The sequence below is a fragment of the Schistocerca gregaria genome, chromosome 1 (assembly GCF_023897955.1).
Source record: "Schistocerca gregaria isolate iqSchGreg1 chromosome 1, iqSchGreg1.2, whole genome shotgun sequence".
NCBI classification, from domain to species: Eukaryota; Metazoa; Arthropoda; class Insecta; order Orthoptera; family Acrididae; genus Schistocerca; species Schistocerca gregaria.
In genome coordinates this window covers 517,757,358-517,780,650 of record NC_064920.1, presented here as the reverse complement: position 1 = coordinate 517,780,650, position 23,293 = coordinate 517,757,358, and the positions used below count along the sequence as shown (strand labels likewise).

The following is a 23,293-nucleotide window of genomic DNA, read 5'->3' as shown; positions in this document are numbered from 1 at the left end:
CTGCCTTACGCTAAAACTTGAATCCTGGTATAAACCTGTATTGCTCCTCTGTGTCCTTGTACTATCTTCTGTACACTTTTTTCCAGGATCCTCTCAAATAATTTGGCCACATGACACATACAAGCAAATCCCCTATAATTTTGACAAAGTTTCCTACAACTCTTCTCAAAAATTGACACTTGATTCCCTTCTTAACTTTTGTTCGGTCGCTGTCTTATCTGTCTGTCTGTCTGTTGAATACAAGTTTTGCAGCTGACTTTAAACTAACTTCTTGATGAGCTAGAGACTTGAAATTTTAAACATAGATAAGAACTGCATGGCAGTGCAATATTAACTCGTTTTCTTGTCTGTCTTATCCATCTACCTTCCTCAGGGTGGGGTAAAAAGGGATGGTACTGCCCGAATTTTCGGCTGCCCTGCAGGACCAGCAATTACTGCGGGTAGTACCGGAATGAGTTGTAGGCGGTACGTGTGTAACCCGATGAGCGCCGGTAGACGACAACGCTACATCTACGAGCACTACTAGCGCCTCTTCAGCACTTACTTCACGACGCTGTACGGCCACGCTCACCTTGTCCGCCTATTTGTGCTGCGGCTGTACTAAACTGCAAGCCGAGCCGCAGCTCTACCTTCAGTTGTGTATTTGCTGCGCTACTGTACTTTCTCATTATACACTCTTGGTTTGATCTTGAATTTCGCTACGCCTTAGGTTCTCACTCAGGAATTACTCTATTGAGTTTGTTATTGTGCCGTAGCGCAACCATTGGTTTTTTTTCTTTTTTTCTTTTTTTTTTCTTTTTGCTGGTGTCCTCCTGTTCATACTCGGCTGACTGCTGTTGGCGGCCCATGACTGGTCGACCAGTCTCTGCTGGTCTTTTGTTTTCAATCCTTGCCAGATTCCTGCCACAGTACTTGCCTATAGTACTATACAGGGTGATCCATTGATCGTGAACCGACCAAATATCTCACGAAATAAGCGTCAAACGAAAAAAACTACAAAGAGCGAAACTCGTCTAGCTTGAAGGGGAAACCAGATGGCGCTATGGTTGTCCCGCTAGATGGCGTTGCCATAGGTCAAACGGATATCATTTGCGTTTTTTAAAATAGGAACCCCCATTTTTATTACATATTCGTGTAGTACGTAAAGAAATATGAATGTTTTAGTTGGACCACTTTTTTCACTTTGTGATAGATGGCGCTGTAATAGTCACAAACATATGGCTCACAATTTTAGACGAGCAGTCGGTAACAGCTAGGTTTAGGTTTTTCAAATTAAAATGCAGAACGTAGGTACCTTTGAACATTTTATTTCGGTTGTTCCAATGCGATACATGTACCTTTGTGAACTTGTCATTTCTGAGAACGCATGCTGTTACAGCGTGATTACCTGTAAATACCACATTCATGCAATAAATGCTTAAAATGATGTCCGTCAACCTCAACGCATTTGGCAATACGTGTAACGACATTCCTCTCAACAGCGAGTAGTTCGCCTCTCGTAATGTTCGCACATGCATTGACAATGCACTGACGCATGTTGTCAGGCGTTGTCGGTGGATCACGATAGCAAATATCCTTCATCTTTCCCCACAGAAAGAAATCCGAGGACGCCAGATCCGGTAAACGTGTGGGCCATGGTATGGTGCTTTGACGACCAATCCACCTGTCATGAAATATGCTGTTCAATACCGCTTCAACCGCACGCGAGCTATGTGTCGGACATCCATCATGTTGGAAGTACATCGCCATTCTGTTATGCTGTGAAACATCTTGTAGTAACATCGGTAGAACATTACGTAGGAAATCAGCAGACATTGCACCATTTAGATTGCCATCGATAAAATGAGAGCCAATTATCCCCCATAATGCCGCACCATACATTAACCCACCAAGGTCGCTCATGTTCTACTTGTCGCAGCCACCGTGAATTTTCTGTTCCCCAGTAGTGCATATTATGCCGGTTTACGTTACCGCTGTTGGTGAATGACGCTTCGTCGCTAAATAGAACGTGTGCAAAAATCTATCATCGTCCCATAATTTCTCTTGTGCCCAGTGGCAGAACTGTACACGATTTTCAAAGTCGCCACTATGCAATTCCTGGTGCCTAGAAATATGGTACAGGTGCAATCGATGTTGAAGTAGTATTCGCAACACCGACGTTTTTGAGATTCCCGATACTCGCGCAATTTGTCTTTTACTGATGTGCAGATTAGCCGCGACAGCAGCTAAAACACCTACTTGGGCATCATCATTTGCTGCAGGTCGTGGCTGACGTATCACATACTGTTTCCTTAAATAACGTAACTATCCGGCGAAAGGTCCGGACACTTGGATGATGTCGTCCAGTATAGCGAGCAGCACACACAGCACACGCTCGTTGGGCATTTTGATCACAATAGCCATAAGTCAACACGATATCGACCTTTTCCGCAATTGGTAAACGGTCCATTTTAACACGAGTAATGTATAACGAAGCAAGTACCGTCCGCAATGGCGGAATGTTACATGACTCCACTTACTTATACGTTTGTGACTATTACAGCGCCATCTCTCACAAAGCGAAAAAAGTGGTCCAGCTAAAACATTCATATTTCTTTACGTACTACAGGAATATGTAATAAAAATGGGGGTTCCTATTTCAAAAAACGCAGTTGATATCCGTTTGACCTATGGTAGCGCCATCTAGCAGGGCACCCATACCACCATCTGGTTTCCCCCTTCAAGCTAGGCAAGTTTCGTTCTTTGTAGTTTTTTCGTTTGACGCTTATTTCATGAGATATTTGGCCGGGTCACTAGCAATTCACCACCCTGTATAAACTCATCAAAGTGTTTAAAATCCACTGAGAGAAGTCACATACATTTGACTGTAAAACAGAAAATAATCATTTAAATAACACGTTTTTAAATTGGATACAACATATGAAATAATTTGTCTAAGTTCCATACAGATACCTAGCCCAAAACACACAGTTCTTAGAACTGCCAGTTGTGAATTCTTAATTGCTATTAAAATACTTGTTAGCTTGTTAACGAGAAACGTGGAGCACATGCAACAGTACAGAGTGTTTCAAAACGTGTACGCCGGGTTTAATACTTTGTATCATTTATTGTATCCAACTTACAATTATAAATAGTACGTCAAATGAAAGAGCAGCTCAGACATTTTTATTTGTAAACCTGTTACAAGCTCTACAGCCTGCAGACTATGAACTATGCAAACAAAATGTTGGTGCATGACGAAGTTTTTCTAGATCTTTAACCCCATAATGTGTGTGTCTGGGCGCCACCAAATCCTCACGAGATGTTACAGTTGCTATGAAACTTCCCTAAATTAAATGTTCCTTGTGTCACATCCCAGCGGAAAGTTTAAGAGCTTTTCTCTTTCTGTGCAGCAACCGTAGATGGTGCTTCTTATCTTGATGCTTTAGAATTATGGCTCTTTCTGTGTACTGGAAGAAGATGAACCACAGAACTAAGCTGAATGCAGTAAATGCTACAAAACCTTAAAGCCGGTATAGTCAGTTTGAAACGCCGGGCAGTTAGGAGCTGAACTACTAACACATCAATCCTATAGTGCATGCACCCCACGATTTTATATAAGTATAACTAAGTACACTATGTGATCAAAAGTATCCAGATACCTGGCTGAAAATGACTTAAAAGTTCGTGGCGCCTTCCATCGGTAATGCTGGAATTCAATACGGAGCTGGCCGACCTTTATCGTTGATCACAGCTTCCATTCTAGCGGGCATACGTTGAGTCAGGTGCTGGAAGGTTTCTTGGGGAATGGCTGTACATTCTACACGGAGTGCTGCACTGAGGAGAGGTATCGATGTCGGTCGGTGACACCTGGCACGAAGTCGGCTTTCCGAAACATCGCGAAGGTGTTCTATAGGATTCAGGTCAGGACTCTGTGCAGGCCAGTCCATTTCAGGAATGTTATCGTCGTGTAAGCACTCCGCCACAGGCCGTTCATTATGAACAGGTTCTCGATCGTTTTGAAAGGTGCCATCGCGATCCCTGAATTGGTCTTCAATAGTGGGAAGCAAGAAGATGCTTGAAACAACAATGTAGGCCTGTGCGGTGATAGTGCCACGCAAAACAACAAGGTGTGCAAGCCCTCTGCATGAAAAACACGACCACACGGTAACGCCACCGCCTCCGAATTTTACTGTTGGCACTACACGCGCTGGCAGGTGACGTTCACCGGGTATTCGCCATACCCACACCCTGCCATCGGATCGCCACATTGTGGACCGTGATTCGTCACTCCACACAGTGTTTTCCACTGTTCAATCATCCAGTGTTTACGCTCCTTAGACCAAGTGAAGCGTCATTTGGCATTTACCGGCTTGATGTGTGGCTTATGAGCAGCCTCTCGATCATGAAATCCAAGTTTTCTGACCTCCCGCCTAACTTCCATAGTGCTTGCAGTGGATTTTGATGCAGTTTGGAGTTCCTGTGTGATGGTCTGTATAGATGTCTGCGTATTACATATTACGACTCTCTTCAACTGTCGGCGGTGTCAGTCAACAGACGAGGTCGGCCTGTACGCTTTTGTGCTGTACGTGTCGCTCCACGTTTCCACTTCACTTTCACGTCGCGTACAGACACATGAGACAAGTGACACTCAATCACCCGACCATGTTCGAAGTCCGTGAGTTCCGCGGAGCTCCCCAATCTACTCTGTCACGTTGTCGAATGACTACGGAGGTCGCTGATATGAAGTACCTGGCAGTAGGTGGCAGCACAATGCGCCTAATATGAAAGACGTATGTTTTTGGAGGTGTCCGGATACTTTTGATCACATAGTGTACTTTTATAGCTGTTAAAAATTCAGAATCACAAATTTTCCGAACTGTATGTAATGGGGCTAGGAGAAATTGATACCTGCCAGTCTGATTTAAAAACGTGTTCTATTAAAAAAAATTGTTGTTTAACAAATTGTTTCGTTCTTGAAGAAGCTAGGAAAAGTACGATCGTGTCTTTGGTAATGGCATTGTCTTCCAGCGCTAGCTCATAAGTCAATTTCATAATAGTGTCTACTAATCGAAAATATTCGTTCTAATTACAGCAGAATACTTTTATTGATTTTTCTCTGTATATCAAAAATCAGCGCAATGTGCATGCAGGCCGGATAACCCGTATGTACTGTGCATTCTGGTTTGTACAGTCGTATGCAGAAGACGCCCGTGTCTGACGCGGTGTGCCGGCTTGTTGCAGGACGGGACGACGCCGCTGATCCTGGCGGCTGCCGGCGGCTTCGTGGACTGCGTGCGGGAGCTGCTGCAGCAGGGCGCCGACCCCAAGGCCCGCCGCACGGTGAGTCCGCCGCCACGATCTTTCTCACCTCACCTAGGCTTCTCGAAGGCACCTAAGTCGCAGCCATCGTCAGAATTCCCGTGAGATTCTGTACTGCAAAAGTCAAGTCTGCGTTGACAGAGTATTGGCTCGGTGCGTGAGGCCATGCCGCTCATATTGTTGGTACCACTGCATCGTGAAGCATAATTTTGTTCGTTAACAAGTGTGTACGCGTGGCCATCATCTTCAGCAAGAACATAAATACTCGTTTTATAAAAAAAATATAAATCGCCTTTTCTTGCTGCAATGTATTTAATTTCTTTCAGACGCGTTTCGCCTTTTACTTTAAGGCAACTTGAGTGGAATTCAGAATGATAAAGTTTCGTACTGATATGCGATATTTGTAGATCATAAAACAGTTCGCGTATGATTTTTTACGTAAACAACGGATTACTTACAGTTATTCTAGTTTTTGGCTGGCACCTGCGTTTCCATTGCCCAGCTAGGCGTATCAATTATGAGTGAGTAGTGTCTATTCTTTCGAACATGTCCGGAAGATCAGACACTACGCATTCATATACTTGAATACTGTTCATCAGTCAGGGATCCATACCAGATACGATTGAAAGAGGAAATAGAGAACATCCAAAGAAGAGCAGCACGTTCCGTTACAGGTTTAGTCAGTGAGTGCAAAGGCATCGGACGAATGCTCGACCAGCTCCAGTGGCAGACGTTACAAGAGAGGTATTCTGCATCTTGGTGTGCCTTACCGTTAAAATACCGAGAGCGTATGTTTCTAGAAGAGCCAGAATATGCTTCTTCATCCTTGGTATATCTCGTGAAAACACTATGAAGATACAATTTGAGAAGTTTGGATCCACACGGAGGCTTACAATAATTGTTCTTTACGTGGACCGTTCACGAACAGGAAAAGTGAGAAGTGAGACTGGTACACGAAGTACCCTCCGCTACACCGTGTAAGGTGGCTTGCGGAGTATCGGTGTCGATATAGAAGCTTCGAAACTCACATCTTAGTAGACAGACTAAACATTTTGGCATTGCAAATGATATTTTAAGTTAGCTACATTACGAAAATTGAGAAACTTATTGCAATGAGTTGCTAATAATCTGTTTATTGCAAATCGATCTGTGTGGCTATTATCAGTGCTAAGACTAGATTAGAATACATTACAATTAAAACACATGCATGCGTCAAAATGTATTATAGTTGTAAATGTTTCGTACAAGACTAGATGATAAAAATAATATACAGAAAAATCATTATCACACCTAGAGGTAGCCCCTACTAGACTGTCCGTGTCAGTATTTCAGTTCACACTGAGGCCACTCTTTACAGTTATTACACAACTAACATCGGTGTATGTCATAATGGTTTGCAGATTAATCCGTGATGATGTAAGTCAGAACATTGATGGGATTAATAATAGTCCTAAGAATGTTCTAGTTCAATTTAATGACAAGTTGAAGATATTAGTTCATGGATCAAATGTACATATTCTGTTTAGATTACAGCATTCCCTGGCCTTCTTCATACGATATTGTTTAAAATTTGTGAAACATCAAACACAATAGATAAAGACGTAGCTAAAGATTGCCAAGATAAGTGTTATTCAAAAGGCAGTCGCTACGGATTTGTCGATAGACCTGCGTAATTGTTACTTTGTGAAAAATAGAGTACCCTCATTAAAATACAGTCATTTTTTTCCCTACATCAGCCACACGTAGGTTAACTCTTAATGTCGTAGCTATAATTACATCATGTTCTTAACACATCCTCCAGAAAACTGATTAACGTTGAACAACCATGAGTTTATTGTCAGAAGGTAGAATTGTCAGATAACGGTCTGTAGAATACTGCCATTTGTCAACATGGACAGTCTTCCACAATGTAATAAAACATAATTTTATCCCCTGCAGAGTACTATAGTTAAGACTGTGCCACGTGTAGACAACTACTAGCTTATGGATGTAGATTTTTAACGAAATGAATATGTATGACTACCTAACATTGAAGCACCACTTCTGAACACGAGAAGGGGACTACTAAGGAAATGGTAATGCTACTCCGTACATAACTGTAAGAGTGTCAACGTGGACATAACTCTGTGCCAGATCACAAGCCCATGAAATAAGATAGTTATCGGTAACCATTTTATCAATTTTACAAAGTGCCGTGACAGATGTCTACTGCAAATTTTTACATCTTCCCTGGCTAAAAAACGTGGTACTGCCAATCTACAAGTTATGATATATAACTATCTGCCTATTGTTTTAATTAATTACCTATAAATTACATGTGATTCTTAACAACATTTCCATGAATGTTATGTGGAAGTGCTATATTAAAGCACAAGAAACCTATTTTTCGTATTTCGGAACACTGTTCGCCACAAATATAGATATTAACAAATTAGGATTGGCGCGTATAAACAGGTCTTAAGAAAAAGAACCAATTTGTCAAACAGACTTAATCATTCCCTATTACAGATTTTGAGTATAAAAACGACGTATGTAGCGCCACTGTCGTAATTTAATTGTTCTATATTAATAAACAAATGTATCGCTCACTTATTGAGACCACTAGTGTAGCGAGCGACAGTGTAGATACAATGGACAGTATAGTGTAGGCATTCTCTCTTTAATAGGTTTTTACATCTTTTACGTGTTCATGTAATGAAATGTGGTACTACTGTGACATGCAACAGTTCACTTTAGTTTACATGATATGAAGTACGTAGAAGATAAGTAGACTTTTGTATATTCTGCATATTTTACATTGTGTAAGAGATACACTGTGTTAATAGATTTAGCAGAAAAGGCTGTTAATTATGTACGTCAAAGGGCTGTAGCTGTTCTTGTTGAACACAGATGTCACACATCAACATTCCACAATGAGGCAGTTAATATCTATAGAGATAAACTCGTAGTATGACGTCTATGATTACACCATGATCTTAACACTTCCTTTGGAAAAGTAACGTATGCTACACGGTTTCTTATCATCTGTTAACATGTTCTTCACAATGTGCGAATAGCACTTCAGAGGGAGCTTGCACACTCCTCTAAGTCATTAGTGACTAATGCTGTATCGAGACGTATTGCTCTGTAAAATAACAATAATAATAATAATAATAATAATAATAATAATAATAATAAATATAGACAAAGACTAACAAAAATACCGAAAACAGAATTCACAGCAAGAAACAAGACAAAAGCTATAAATATCTATGCTATACCAATATTGACCTACTCATTTGGAGTAGTGAAATGGAGTAACACAGAGCTAGAAGCACTCGATACACTTACACGATCACAATGCCACAAATATAGAATACATCACATACATTCAGCAACAGAAAGATTCATATTAAGCAGAAAGGAAGGAGGAAGGGGATTTATCGACATAAAAAACCTACATTGTGGACAGGTAGACAATTTAAGAAAATTCTTTCTAGAACGAGCAGAAACTAGCAAAATACACAAAGCAATCACACATATAAATACATCGGCTACACCATTGCAATTTCATAACCACTTCTACAACCCTATAGATCACATAACATCAACAGATAAGAAGAAAGAAAATTGAAAAAAGAAAACACTACATGGCAAGCACCCGTATCATCTAACACATCCACACATAGAACAAGACGCCTCCAACACATGGCTAAGAAATGGCAATATATACAGTGAGACGGAAGGATTCATGATTGCAATACAGGATCAAACAATAAACACCAGATATTACAGCAAGCATATTATTAAAGATCCCAATACCACAACAGATAAATGCAGACTTTGCAAACAACAAATAGAAACAGATCACATCACAAGCGGATGTACAATACTAGCAAATACAGAATACCCCAGAAGCCATGACAATGTAGCAAAAATAATACATAAAGAACTTGCCATACAACATAAACTAATAAAACAACACGTTCCCACATCCAAGTATGCACCACAAAATGTACTGGAGAATGATGAATACAAATTATACTGGAACAGAACCATTATAACAGATAAAACAACACCACATAACAAACCTGACATCATACTCACCAATAAAAAGAAGTTAACACAACTAATCGAAATATCCATACCCAATACAACAAATATACAGAAGAAAACAGGAGAAAAAATTGAAAAATACATCCAACTGGCTGAGGAAGTCAAAGACATGTGGCATCAGGACAAAGTTGACATCACACCAATTATACTATCAACTACAGGAGTCATACCACACAATATCCACCAGTACATCAACGCAATACAGCTACATCCAAACTTATATACACTCCTGGAAATTGAAATAAGAACACCGTGACTTCATTGTCCCAGGAAGGGGAAACTTTATTGACACATTCCTGGGGTCAGATACATCACATGATCACACTGACAGAACCACAGGCACATAGACACAGGCAACAGAGCATGCACAATGTCGGCACTAGTACAGTGTATGTCCACCTTTCGCAGCAATGCAGGCTGCTATTCTCCCATGTAGACGATCGTAGAGATGCTGGATGTAGTCCTGTGGAACGGCTTCCTATGCCATTTCCACCTGGCGCCTCAGTTGGATCAGCGTTCGTGCTGGACGTGCAGACCGCGTGAGACGACGCTTCATCCAGTCCCAAACATGCTCAATGGGGGACAGATCCGGAGATATTGCTGGCCAGAGTAGTTGACTTACACCTTCTAGAGCACGTTGGGTGGCACGGGATACATGCGGACGTGAATTGTCCTGTTGGAACAGCAAGTTCCCTTGCCGGTCTAGGAATGGTAGAACGATGGGTTCGATGACGGTTTGGATGTACCGTGCACTATTCAGTGTCCCCTCGACGATCACCAGAGGTGTACGGCCAGTGTAGGAGATCGCTCCCCACACCATGATGCCGGGTGTTGGCCCTGTGTGCCTCGGTCGTATGCAGTCCTGATTGTGGCGCTCACCTGCACGGCGCCAAACACGCATACGACCATCATTGGCACCAAGGCAGAAGCGACTCTCATCGCTGAAGGCGCAGCTAGCGCCATTCGACGGCCAACAGCGCGGTTCCTGGTGTGTCCGCTGTGCCGTGCGTGTGATCATTGCTTGTACAGCCCTCTCTCAGTGTCCGGAGCAAGTATGGTGGGTAACCGTACAGTTAAAAGGAAGTCACGCTTGATCAAGGTCTGAGACAGAAAAGAGAAATAATAATAATTCATTTAATTACTACCTGTAAAATAGCAGTTGTACTTCACTGTGTACACTCATGTCCTTTTACAGCGATTTATAGGTCCACTTAGAAAAGGCAGTATAGGTGGGAAGTAATCAAAATTGTAATAGAAGCTGTAGTACTAGAGATAAGAGGGAGATGACACCACATGTTATCGCAGTGGTCTTCACTCCGAAGACTGGTTTGATGCAATTCTCCAGGCTACTCAACCCAGTGCAAGCCTCATCATCTCCAAATAACTACTTCTGAACGTGCGTAACTGTGGTCTTATCTTGGTCTCCTTCTTATCATTTTTACGCTCTCTCCCCTGCTCGTCACCCCTCACAAACTTCTCTCTAATATTAGAATGTGTCCTATCATCCTACCCCTCTTTATAGCTACGTTGTGCCACAGATTTCTTTTCTCCCCAATTCTGTTCAGTACCTCCTCGTTTGTTACGTGATCTAGCCATCTAATCTTCTGAATTCTTCTGTGGAACCACATTTTATCTGAACTGTTTATCGTCTAGACAAATGCCTTGAGAAAAGGCATACAGGCACTTAGACGTACATTCTATGTTAACAAATTTTGCTTTTTGAGAAATACTATTCTTGCCATTACCAATCCACATTTTAAACTATATTCTCTGTACTTCAGCCATCATGTTATCTTGCTGCCCAAATAGCAGAGCACCTCTACTACTTTTACTGTCTAGTTTTCTAATCTGATTCTCCGAGCATCGCCAGATTAATTCGACTAAATCCCGTTACCCGTTACCCTTGTTTCGCCTTTGCTGACGTTCACCTTATGTCTTCCTTCCAAGGCGTTTGCTGTGTCTGACAGAATTACAACGTCATTAGCGAACCTCACAGTTTTTCTTCTTCTCATTTATCTTTAATTCTTTCTCCAAAATTTTCTTTGGTTCCCTTTACTGGTTGCTCAACGCACACATTGAATAATATCGGGGACAGGCTACAACGCCGTCTCACTCACTTCTCAACCATTACTTCACGTTTATGCTCCTCGACTCGTAAAACTGCCGTCTGCTTTCTCTACAAATTGTAGATTCTTTTGCGCTTCCTGTGTGTTACCCCTGTTACCCTCACAGCTTCAAAGAGTGTATTCCAGTAAGCATTGTCAAAAGTTTCCCCAAATCTACAAACGTTGTAAAGGTAGGTTTGCCTTCCCTTAGCCCATCCTCTAAGATAAGTAGTAGGGTCAGTATTGCCTCGCATGTTCCTACATTTCTCCAGAATCCAAACTGATCTCTCCCTACGTCGATTTCTACCAGTTTTTCCATTATTCTGTAAATTATTCCGGAATATTTTACCAAAGAGGATGCCATCGTCGTTGAACCATACAATAGTCATATGCCCTCAGAAAAAACAACGCTGTAATTTCCGCTTGCTTTCATATGTGTACTCTGGTAGAGGGAAGACAAAGCGTTCTGAATTATTCATCAAATTACATAAAGCATAGGTCGAATAAACTGTGTAAGCATGTTTGGTCAAATAAGATCATAAAGCAATATAGGAGGGATATGACAACACGTTAGAAGGTGCAAGTATGGATTAGGTAGAGCTATGCTTCTCTAAGAACCCATCAGAATGCTTTTTGACTCCTTTGTGTGGTCCCAATCATCGAAAACGTTGCGTATAGATAAGACTTTATGTATCCCTTTACTGGGCAAGAAAGTAGTATAATTGTCAAGTTAGGATATAAGCGTGCCTTTAATACATATACATCACTTAATTTCCTTCTTAGGTAGTTGTTTTTGTGTAGGGAGTAACTGTATGAGTGCAAAGCATATAAGGTCGCTTATCATAATACTTGTGGCTTTGCTCACATAAAGGGAACGGAAGCTCCTTTCCAACAAATCTGTTTAATGCATTTGTATCAACACTTTTTATTGATGGCTTTCTGCATTTCACCACTACAGGGTCTTCGTTATTAACGCTTAAAAACCGCCGAAGCGACGTAGATGACGCTGAGACAAGTAATTTTATGCAAGACACATGGGGCCTCAAACGACGCAAAATTCCCCAAAAGTGAACGACAAATGTTGAAAATGTGACGTCACCAGATGACGTACATCGCCGAACGTGCAGCGGTGGAGCCTATCGGTATGCGTACCTGATAATCCTAACTTGCCGAATGAAGCAATTATTGACGTCGGTATAGCTCTGTGCCTACGTGCGCGACTTCTGTGCGTCGAAGCCTCACGTCTGGCTGGCAGAATTATTTTGCTTTGCAGTGGACAGTTACATGTGTAGATTGAGGTAGGATTTATTTTTCTATTTAACCGTCTCGCGGTCTCCGCTGGTTAATTGCAAGGTACAGTACAACAAAAACCCTATTGTGTTGCGTTACCAGCGACTAAGTATAATTTTCCGAATTGTATCGTTAGCATTAAATGACCTACGTGTCGTTTACTAAATAAAGTGTGTAAACAAAAAAAGATGGAACAAAAGGAAAGAAACGCATAACTAGAACAGCTTTTGCTTGGCAACAGCGAGGACAATAACTTCTTAACCTCTACGTTTACAAACGTCACATTCACAAAAGACGTTTGTAAACCGAACCGACTCGTAGCACTGCCTCTTACTGGCTAGGGTAGAATCGATGTGCCCAATCGCTACATATGCGATGAGGTACGTCATCTGGTGACGTCTGGTGTTCAGCATTTGTCATCCACTTCTGGGATATTTCCCGGAACTTGCGGCCCCATGTGTTAAGTAAAATCACGTTTTTAGGCGTCACCTCGGTGTGTGTGTGTGTGTGTGTGATGGGGGTTAAATGTTAATAAGAAACTGTCTGTGCATTACGGCTACGCAATTATCTCCTGCCAGTTGTAAGTGAAGACAAACACTTTGAAATATCAGCTATTGAATTAATAGGGCTAGATCTCCCAGTGGTAGAGTGGACAGTTGTTTCAATAAATTAATAGATGTTCTGGATAAAGTCTCAAGTACAAAGGTCAACACAATTCTGTGTGGGGACATTAGCATCAACACTAATATCATAAATGAATCGAGTAGCATCCTCATAAATGTCCTTCAGAGTTTTGGCATATCCATAACGGTCAATAGTGCAACAAGGCTTACTTCAATGACTGCATCAGCAATTGACCATGTGGCCATAGATATGGACAGGGAAAAATGTGATGTAGCTGTAAAAGATCTTGGACTATCAGACCATCTCTGTCAAATCTGTCAAATAACAACAGTAAAATCAGGCATCGAATCATTCCCTAAGCTGCAAGCCTACAAACGACATTGATCAGAAATCACAATAAAAGGTTTTTCAAAATAACTACCAAAACAAAGCTGGAATGAAGTGTATAAGGAAACCAATGTGAATATGAAATTCTCCACATTATTTAAATGAACTATGAAAAGGCTTTTTCAAAAGTATCTCACAAAAGCAGATGGATAACAGCAGGTATTAAGAATTACTCCCATACACTTAAACACCTCAGTTCCATGAAAAAGAGTCGCAATGATTCAGAATTCTTATTTTCTGTCGTAGATACAAAAAGATCTATAGGATGGTGCCGATTGCTGCAAAAAAGTCATTTGATGACAAAATAATATATAATGCAGGGAATAAAAGCAAAGCAGTCTGGGATGTTATAAAAAAGGATCCGGAGATAAGCAAACAAAAGCAGAATAACGTACTGATAAGGGAGATGGATAAGGTAATAAATGATCCACAACACTTAGCAAACTATGTAAACGGGCATTTTTAAATATTGAAAGAGCAGAGAAGTTACAGCAAAAATTCGTCAAAACAAATATAACATCTGTAAATAATGTTGCACTGAATACAATGATGTTACTTCCAACTACAGAGAACGAAGTCAATAAAACTGTTCAAAAACTAAAAAGTAAAAGGTCAGTAGGCTTTGATGAAGTACCAGTGTCTGTACTGAAACAATGCATAGAGATTTTACAAGGCCCCTTAACAAATACAATAAATGAATCCTTCACATCAGGGACATTTCCAGATCAGTTGAAACTGGCAAGATTTGTTCTTTTGATTAAGAAAAGTAATGCAGAAGACATAGAAAATTACCGGCCTATTGCCCTGCTGTCACCATTCCTCAGAAATAATAGAAGAAATCATGAAAGATTAATGAATTACCGGAATAAATACAATTTTTAAGCGAATAACAGTTTGGTTTCCGAAGTGGCAAAAATACGGAGTTAGCCATAGTAGAATTCGAAAAAGTTTTTTATGATGCTCTTGACAAAGATGAGTGTGTCACGGGCATATTTTTGGACCTTTCTAAGACCTTTGATACAGTCGACCACCAGATTCTATTAACTAAATTAGAAGCATTAGGAATAAGATAGGTAGCTAATGACTGATTTCGGTCATACCTAGCAGATATGGTACAAAGAGTAAAGGTAACACGTACTTCAAATAGATCTAACCATTTAGTAAAACACTTATCAGAACCAAAATACGTTATAAAGGGGTTCCGCAAGGTAGCATAATATGACCAATACTATTCCTGATATACATCAATGACTTTTCTAGCAGTGTTACTCATGGTGAAAAATTTCCTTGGCTGATCATAGCAATATTATAGTCACCGAGAGAACAAGAGAATTACTTGCAGAGAAAGCAAATGAACCTCTCAAGGAAGCTCACGATTGGTCAATAAGCAATAAAGTGACATTGAACATAAAGAAAACTAACTCCATGAATTTCAGTTTGAAGAGGGAAAATGACAAATTAAATGTAGATGGCACCTCTATAGACTGTGTAAGAAATGCAAAATTTCTATTAATGAATATTGATTCGCAGTTGAAGTGGCGTGAGCACACAAAGGTACTTGCAAGCAGAATGTCATCGACATGTTATTCCCTTAGAATCCTATCATCAGTGTGTAACATGCAGAGTCTTTTAGTTACATACTATTCATATGTACACTCAATTCTTAGCTATGGCATTCTTTTTTGGGAAACAAATGCACAAAATATGAAAACAATTTTCAAACTCCAGAAAAGAGCCAGTTGTCGAGCTCATTGTAAAGACGTGTTCAAAACACTGGCGATTTTAACTACTCCATGTGAATACGTTTACCAGTCAGTTGCACACATCAAAATTAACATTGGTAATTACTGCACAGACAGCTCTATCCATGACCACGGAACAAGAGCTAGACTCAACTTACATTTACCAAGAAGAAATAAACATAAAAAACTCAAAACAGCATTTTCTATCATGGAATAAAACTGTACAATAAATTACCAAAAGAGATGAAAGAAATTGCAAAAATACACTTATTTAAAAAGGCAGCTGAAAACTACATACATTTTATACATTGAAGGATTACTTAGGTAGAACTGAGTAGGGTTTGGTAAAAGTTATACAAATAAATAATAGTGATTATAAAACATCCACACAACACCTTTACACTGTGTTTTTTCCTTCTTTTCTCCTTTTCTGGAAAAGCTTACTCCCAAACTATGCATAGCATAATACTAACACCTCTTCCTTATTCTGAGCTCAATATCTCTTTCATTATAGAAGGATACTGACTCTGTTTTTCAGGATAGTAAATGGGAGGTTGCGGTTCAGAAAATGGCCCAGAGATCACCAGTGTGTGTGTGTGTGTGTGTGTGTGTGTGTGTGTGTGTGTGTGTGTGTGTGTGTGTGTGTGTGTGTGTGTGTGTGTGTGTGTGGTGAGTGAAGTGAAACAGTGTGTATAGTGTGTGCAGTGAGTGATAGTGAGTGATAGTGAGATATGAGCGAACAGTGTGGCATTAAATTATTCAGTAAGTTATTTGTAAAAGAAGTATTGTACACCAGGAGTAAATCTAATGACTCTCTGACTAGAAGTCTGTAAATGTATGCGTATACGAGTTAGCTTATTTTAAATTGGTCTAAACCTGTAAATACTTTGACATGTCCTATATCCTTGTAAAAAGAGATCTACGGATGAATAAAGGTACTACTACTACTACTACTACTAGACAAACCGCACACACAGCGTTCATTATAATGCCAGCGTCTGTTGCAAAGAAAACGTCGGCGATCTTTGTGAGAAGTGGCGAGAGGCGGAGCTGTCAGAAACCTGTACGCTATCCAGCTGCTGCAGGGGACTCGTTCGTTGCTGTTAAAATGTTAACTGCCTATACGGAATAAAGCCCATCATCGACGACAAAGGCACGTCGCGGAGGGTGGAAAGATACAAGAAAGGGGGATGTCAGTTCGGTCGGCTCTTCCGCGAGCACTGCTCTGTGGAAACACGTGTCGCAGAATTAAGCAGGCACTGCAGCAGTGAGTTCGCGCTCTCGCCTGCTAGATTGTATACGTGATCAAAGCGTTATGTTCTGTCTTGCAAGTGCCGGAATCGTAAAGCTCCGTCCGTTCAGTTTTTGTCGATACGTGTCCACTCGTAGGTCCATCTGCCTCTGTCCCCCCCCCCCCACCCCTCCCCCTACCATTTGGACAACTGAAGGGTGCGGCGACACTTTCATTTGTGTCCCATTATCAAAGGCAAACACTATTAAACTTAAAGTGACTTCGTAAACCAAGAAGAAACGAACGAGACTGTCCACGTTACTAACACTTACTCGAAGGTTGTCGACCTTTCACTACGTCCATAATGTGCAGTAAGATCCATGAAAATCGATTGATTCGGTGCTAGAAGTCGATAAGTTCAGTGTAAAAGTGTTCGTGTTCTCCGCCGGATCGTGAAAACTGCGGAACTCTGCGTAGCCTCACGGAAAATTACATGCATTAAAGTTTGAAGATGGAAGGAAGGGGACCAGAGGCGTCTAGACTTAAAAGGGTCCCGTTTTGAAGATATGCAGCACGAACTGAACATACGCTTTCTGGTCAAAGACATCCGGACATCCCCGATAAGCAGCACGGACTGAACATACGCTGTCTGGACAAAGGCATCCGGATACCCCCATGTAATGTGAAATTGACCCTAGATGGCACGCTTGGCGGACCCGCCTAAAAGGAGTCAGGGTGTATTGTGTTGCCAATAGCGTACCAGAGAATGGGTCGGCCTGGAGAGCCCAGTGACTTCGAAGGTGGACTAGTCATTGGATGTCATCCGAGCGACAGATGAATCAGGGACATTTCAACCCTTCTAAAGCTCCCCAGATTGACTGTTTTGAGGTGCAAAGGCGCAGGAACAACTACTGCTGAAACAAGACCAGGTAGACTTCCATGTGCTGACGGACAGGGCCCGTCGAGTATTGCGAAAGTAGCCGTAAAAATCGCGTTAAATCAGCGCAAGGAATCATTCCTCAGCTCCACAGTGCTACCAGCAATCCAACTGGCTCAGTGTGCGTAAATATAATTGAGTACAATGGCCGAGCAGCTCCTCGTAAGCCACACATTTCTGTAGCCCAGTGTTTCTCAAACCGCCACTGGTGTCCCACGAACACATGTCACATGTGTAGCGAGGTTTTTAATGACCTTTTATCATCCGCAGATAAAATGTCCAGAACATAAAAAAATTTCTTGCCAAATCGGGTGTTGGAGTATCCGAAACTGCGCGAAATCGCCCATCGTTATACACGATTTTAAGCATTTAAAACATAATTGTATGATAATAATGTTTTTTGCATTCAACTCTAAAATGAACGATCCCTCATTCCGTGGACAATCTTCACAAAAAAATGTCCCATTTTTTTGCGGCGGACAACATCCTTTGATCCTTTGACGATGCGGTCGCAGTTATCTTTGAATTTTTGCCAACTGCGTCAGTAAAAATAGTCAGTGGACACTCAGAATGAATTTCTGGATTATCCTCTTTCACATCAGTGTATGCATACCATGGTCGACATCAGCGTCTCAGTCGTTTTATTTTTTTGGTAATCAGTCGTCACATGTCACTGCTCAGTACAATTTTTTCTAGTTTGTTGGGTATAGTTTTATTCTAGTTTCGGTAGTTTCGCGCGTTTGCTAGTTGACAGTGCGGTCTTTTCATCATCGACGGATTTGTAATCGGGGAAAAAGAAAAACTTATACGTCGATACCTCTTTTGCATCTGAGGGTGGAGTTGAATATACTAATATTCGAAAGAAACAAAAATAGCGTCGTCTTCGTCATCTGTTAAACAGAAAAAATAAAACCAGGATCAAATGGCTCTGAGCACTATGGGACTTAACTTCTGAGGTCATCAGGCCCCTAGAACTTAGAACTACTTAAACTTAATTAACCTAAGGATATCACACACATCCATGCCCGAGGCAGGATTCGAACTTGCGGCCGTAGCTCCACCGGCCGGCCCAGGATCAAGGAAGGTCCAATACAAGCGCCACTGTGACAAAGAATATCTACACCGAAATGTCTGGTGCGCGGACACAGTCGAAAGATCTGAGGTACCTAACAGCTTAAAAGGTATTTGGAACAAAGGAGCCGTAGCGCCTCTCGAAAACCGCGAGTCTATTTCAAAGTCTGTTTACTTCCGTTCATAAACGAATGATTCTTCCAGATAAAGGCCTTATGGTATCATTCAGAATTTCTGAAATGATTAAGCAGAAACCCCACAACATCGGCGAAGAGCTTATTTTCCTTTTGCTACTATGTTGAGGCCGGAATCTCATTAGTAATTCTGTCAAATGTTACAATTTATGAGAGTGTTATGGGCATGTCAGCCGATATCAAAGTAATCTTATTGGAAACTTAACATAAAATTTGCTCTACACTTAAATGAAAAGCACTGACATTTCCGGAAAAGCTCTCTTTTGTAAGACTTATTTGCGCATCAGATATTATTGGGCAATACATATTTTGTCGCGATCTGGAGACAAGAAGCGCTGGAGCCGATACATTTGCTGCTGCTGCTGCTGATGATGATGGTGATGAGAGTTTCTTTCAGGATAACGGACTAAAGTGGATGAATTGCATTGCTATATATACTGATGGCGCTGCTGCATTGACAGGAAATGTAAAGGTATTTGTAACTTTAGAGCGGAATAGAGAATCCGTCAGAATAACTATCCGTTTCTTTTTACACAGAGAGGCTTTAACGGTGAAGACTACCGACGGAAATAGTTTGGGTGACGTCATTCAAACGGTTGTTTCAGTGGTCAACTAGGTAGAAACTCGTTCTGTACATTCCTTAAAGAAATAGGTGTAGATCATAAGTATTGTTATTCGACAGCAAAATCTGTTGGCTTTCCAGATGAGAATACTTGACCAGAGTTCTACAACTGAAATATGAACTACTTGCGTTTTTTGAAATTAATGATGATAATAAGTTTGATTAATACGAATGTCTTAAAAACCTATCTTAGTGTGCCGATCTTGCATACCGTTCAGCTACTTTAAGCAAACTTAATGCTTTGAATGGAAGTTTTCTGGGATGGCATGAAAGAATCATATCATCAAATGATAAAATCAGCTCATTTTAGAAAAAGAAACACGCCCTTTGGATCTCGACCATAGGAGAGAACTATCTGGTTTCGAGCTACGGCTACATCATCAAGTGAGTAGATAGGTGCCCATCTGAGAAGAGATATCCAAACACTTTCCTTGATCTCTACTACTGGCTGGGAGTGGTTCATTGCATCTGACGAGGAAAACGTATACAAATCAAAATTAAAGTACCGAAGAAGAGCAACTTACCGAAATACCATCGAATACAGGCCTGAGATCGAAATTTAACGAAAATGTTCCCGATGTTTCTGGATCTCAGTAAAAAGTGAATATCCCCTTATCACGAGTAAAGCAATATCCTTTCACCGTCCTTTTGAACGACCTACTTGTGCTAGTCTGGATTCCCTACATTGAAGAATATACACTGAAGAGCCAAAGCAACTAGTTCATGTGCCCAACACCGAGTAGGGGCCCCGTAAGCACGCAGAAGTGCCACAACACGACGTGGCTTAGAATCGACTAACGTCTGAAGTAGTGCAGGAGGGAACTGGCACGATGAATCGTGCAGTGCTGTCCATAAATCCGCAAGAGTACGAGGGGGTGGAGATCTCTTCTGAACCGCACGTTGCAAGGCATCCCAGATATGCTCAATAATGTTCATGTGTGGGGTGTTTGGTGGCCAGCTGAAGTGTTTAAACTCAGAAGAGTATTCTGGAGTCACTCTGTAGTAATTCCGGACGTGTGGGGGTGTCACATCGTCCTGCTGGAATTTCCCAATTACGTCGAAATGAACAGTAGACATGAATATATGAGGTGATCAGACAATGTTTACGTACCTGTCACCTGTCAGAGTCGTAACTAGACGTATCAGAGATCCCGTATCATTCCAACAGTACACGACCACACCACTACAGAGCCGCCACCAGCTTGAACAGTCTAGTGCTGACATGCAGGGCCCATGGATTCATGAGGTTGTCCTCCAAACCTGTATACGTCCATCCTTTGCACAAAATTTGAAACGAGTCTCGTCCTACCAGACAGCATGTTTCCAGTCATCAACAGTCCATTGTCGTTGTTGATGGCCTAGGCGAGGCGTAAAGCTTTGTGTCATGCAGTTATCAAAGGTACACTAGGTGGGCCTTCGGCTCCGGGAGCCTATATAAATGATGTTTCGTTGAATGGTTCGCTCGCTCACACTTGGTGATGGCCCAGCAGTGAAATCTGCAGCAGTTTGCGGAAGGGTTGCACTTCTGTCACACTGAATGATTCTCTTCAGTCCTAGTTGGTTTCGTCGTTGCAGGAACTTTTCCCGGCCGCAGCTATATCGGAGATTTGATGTTTTACCGGTTTCCTTATATTCACGGTACACTCGTGAAATAGTGGTACGGGAAAATACGCACATCGTCGTTATCTCGGAGATGCTGTGTCCTATGGCTCGTGCGCCAACTATAACACTATGTTCAAACTCACTTAAATCTTGATAACCTGCAGTTGTATCAGCAGTAACCTAACTTAACAAATGTCCGAGACGCGTGTTATCTTATATAGGCGTTGCCCATCGCAGCGCCGTATTCTGCTTGTTTACATATCTCTGTTTTTGAATCCGCATGTCTGTATCAGCTTCTTCGGGCGCTTCAGTGTAAAACGTGACCACAGGTGTCGCCTCCTTGATGTGGACAGCGAGATGAAAGAGAGTCTGAAGAGTTCGTCCACGCATAAATCTACGTTGCAAAAATCGCCGGGACAAGTATCTCACTTGTTTTAAGTTTTATGTGCTTTTATATTTCTGATATTAATGTTTATTTTTTATGTTCCTACTTAAGAGTCAGTTTCTTTTGTTTAAATGTTTCCATTCAAGAGCCTTAGGTAATTACATTGTGGGATTTGTTTCCCATAGCCGTCCCATAATAACAAAACATTTACTCTATATGCGGTATGTGTGTGCTACTTTTTATGTTCCTACTTAACAAAGAGAATTGGAGTGATGAATCATGCTCTACCCTTAGAAGTCAGATGGAAGGGTTTGGATGTAGCGAATGCTTTCTATCTTAATTCATAATAGCTGCTAGGTCAAAATAATATAATTAAGGTGAAGACGGTCACTGATCTATTCACTGTAGATGCACACCAGCGTTGAACTCTTACTGGAAATGTCGCGAGTAATGAGAATAATGGGCAAGGGTACTACGTTGGTAGTGTGTGGACAAGCTGAGAATTTGGGTCTGACGGGAGGAGAGCGAGGGTAGTCCGTGCAGTTGCGACGATCACTATGTCGGATGGCTTAGTGGTCATAGCATCTGCCTAATAAGCAGGAGGCCACGTTTCAAATCCGAATCGGACACAAATTTTCAACTTTCCCCATTTATTTAAATCAATGCCCACTCGCAGCCAACATCTGTAATTCCTTTGTGACTTTAGGCAAAGGACCGAGATGGTTACTAGAGAAGGGACACAGCTGGTTTTCCGAAGCATTGTTGCGGCTATTAGAAGGTGGGAAGAACAGAACTGGCCCGTAAAATATTCATCAGGCAGGCGCGAACTGACGCTTGATGTTGTACAGGAGAACTGCCCATCGCAGGACATGCTGGAAACAGTGATGTCGATGCGCCAATCGGTCCTGCCTCACATGTCTCTGCATGTGCATCTGCTACGTGCTTCGCTGTGTCACTGCGTCTCAATAAGTGAGAGGAGCAGATGTGTTTAGTGACCAGTTGAGTGCAACAGAAAGGTGCTCACCATAAAACAGCACGTGTTACTTGTCGAGTGTGATGCGAAGCACAATTCGTGTAGAACGCGCGCAAAACTGTTAACACAGTGTGTGAGATTGAAAGTGTTTTTGGGAAAATACTTCAGAGAAGTATGCAGTACAAAACTTACTGGCAAATTGGCTCGTAATGGGCTCTGAAGCGAATAATGTTCTGTGCTTTTGATTAATAAGGATCTATCTCACCTCACTGTCATTGCAAGTATGTCCCGGGCTAGTTTTAACTTGGTTTCCAATGGTTCATATGTATGGGAAGAACATTAAAGAGCAAGATATTCAAACATAAAAAGACGTTGTGGTTGAGAGTATTGAAAAGTTCGTTTCCGAGACAACGCAACAAATTATTCATCGATAAGTGCCTTGTTTGGGCTCAAATGGCTCTGAGCACTATGGGACTTAACATCTGAGGTCGTCAGTCCCCTAGAACTTAGAACTACGTAAACCAATCTGTCTAACCTAAGGATATCACACACATACATGCCCGAGGCAGGATTGGAACCTGCGACCGTAGCGGTCGCGCGGTTCCAGACTGAAGCGCCTAGAACCGCTCGGCCACAGGAGCCGGCTCCTGTTTAGGCAACTATCGGGGAACTTCTGCGCAGACTAAGCTTTTATCAACCACTATCAACTGAACGGAGTTCCTTCATCAGCTCGC

General features: G+C 41.5%; 1 protein-coding gene across 1 annotated transcript in view; it reads left to right on the top strand.

The window, feature by feature from the left end:
* Nucleotides 1-23,293, top strand: part of LOC126354613 (ankyrin repeat domain-containing protein 29-like) — a 571,227-nt gene that overhangs the window by 420,001 nt on the left and 127,933 nt on the right. Inside the window, exon 3 of the mRNA XM_050004375.1 lies at nucleotides 5,224-5,322. Within this exon, the coding sequence (XP_049860332.1) occupies nucleotides 5,224-5,322 (99 nt within the window). The remainder of the gene's footprint in view (nucleotides 1-5,223; nucleotides 5,323-23,293) is intronic.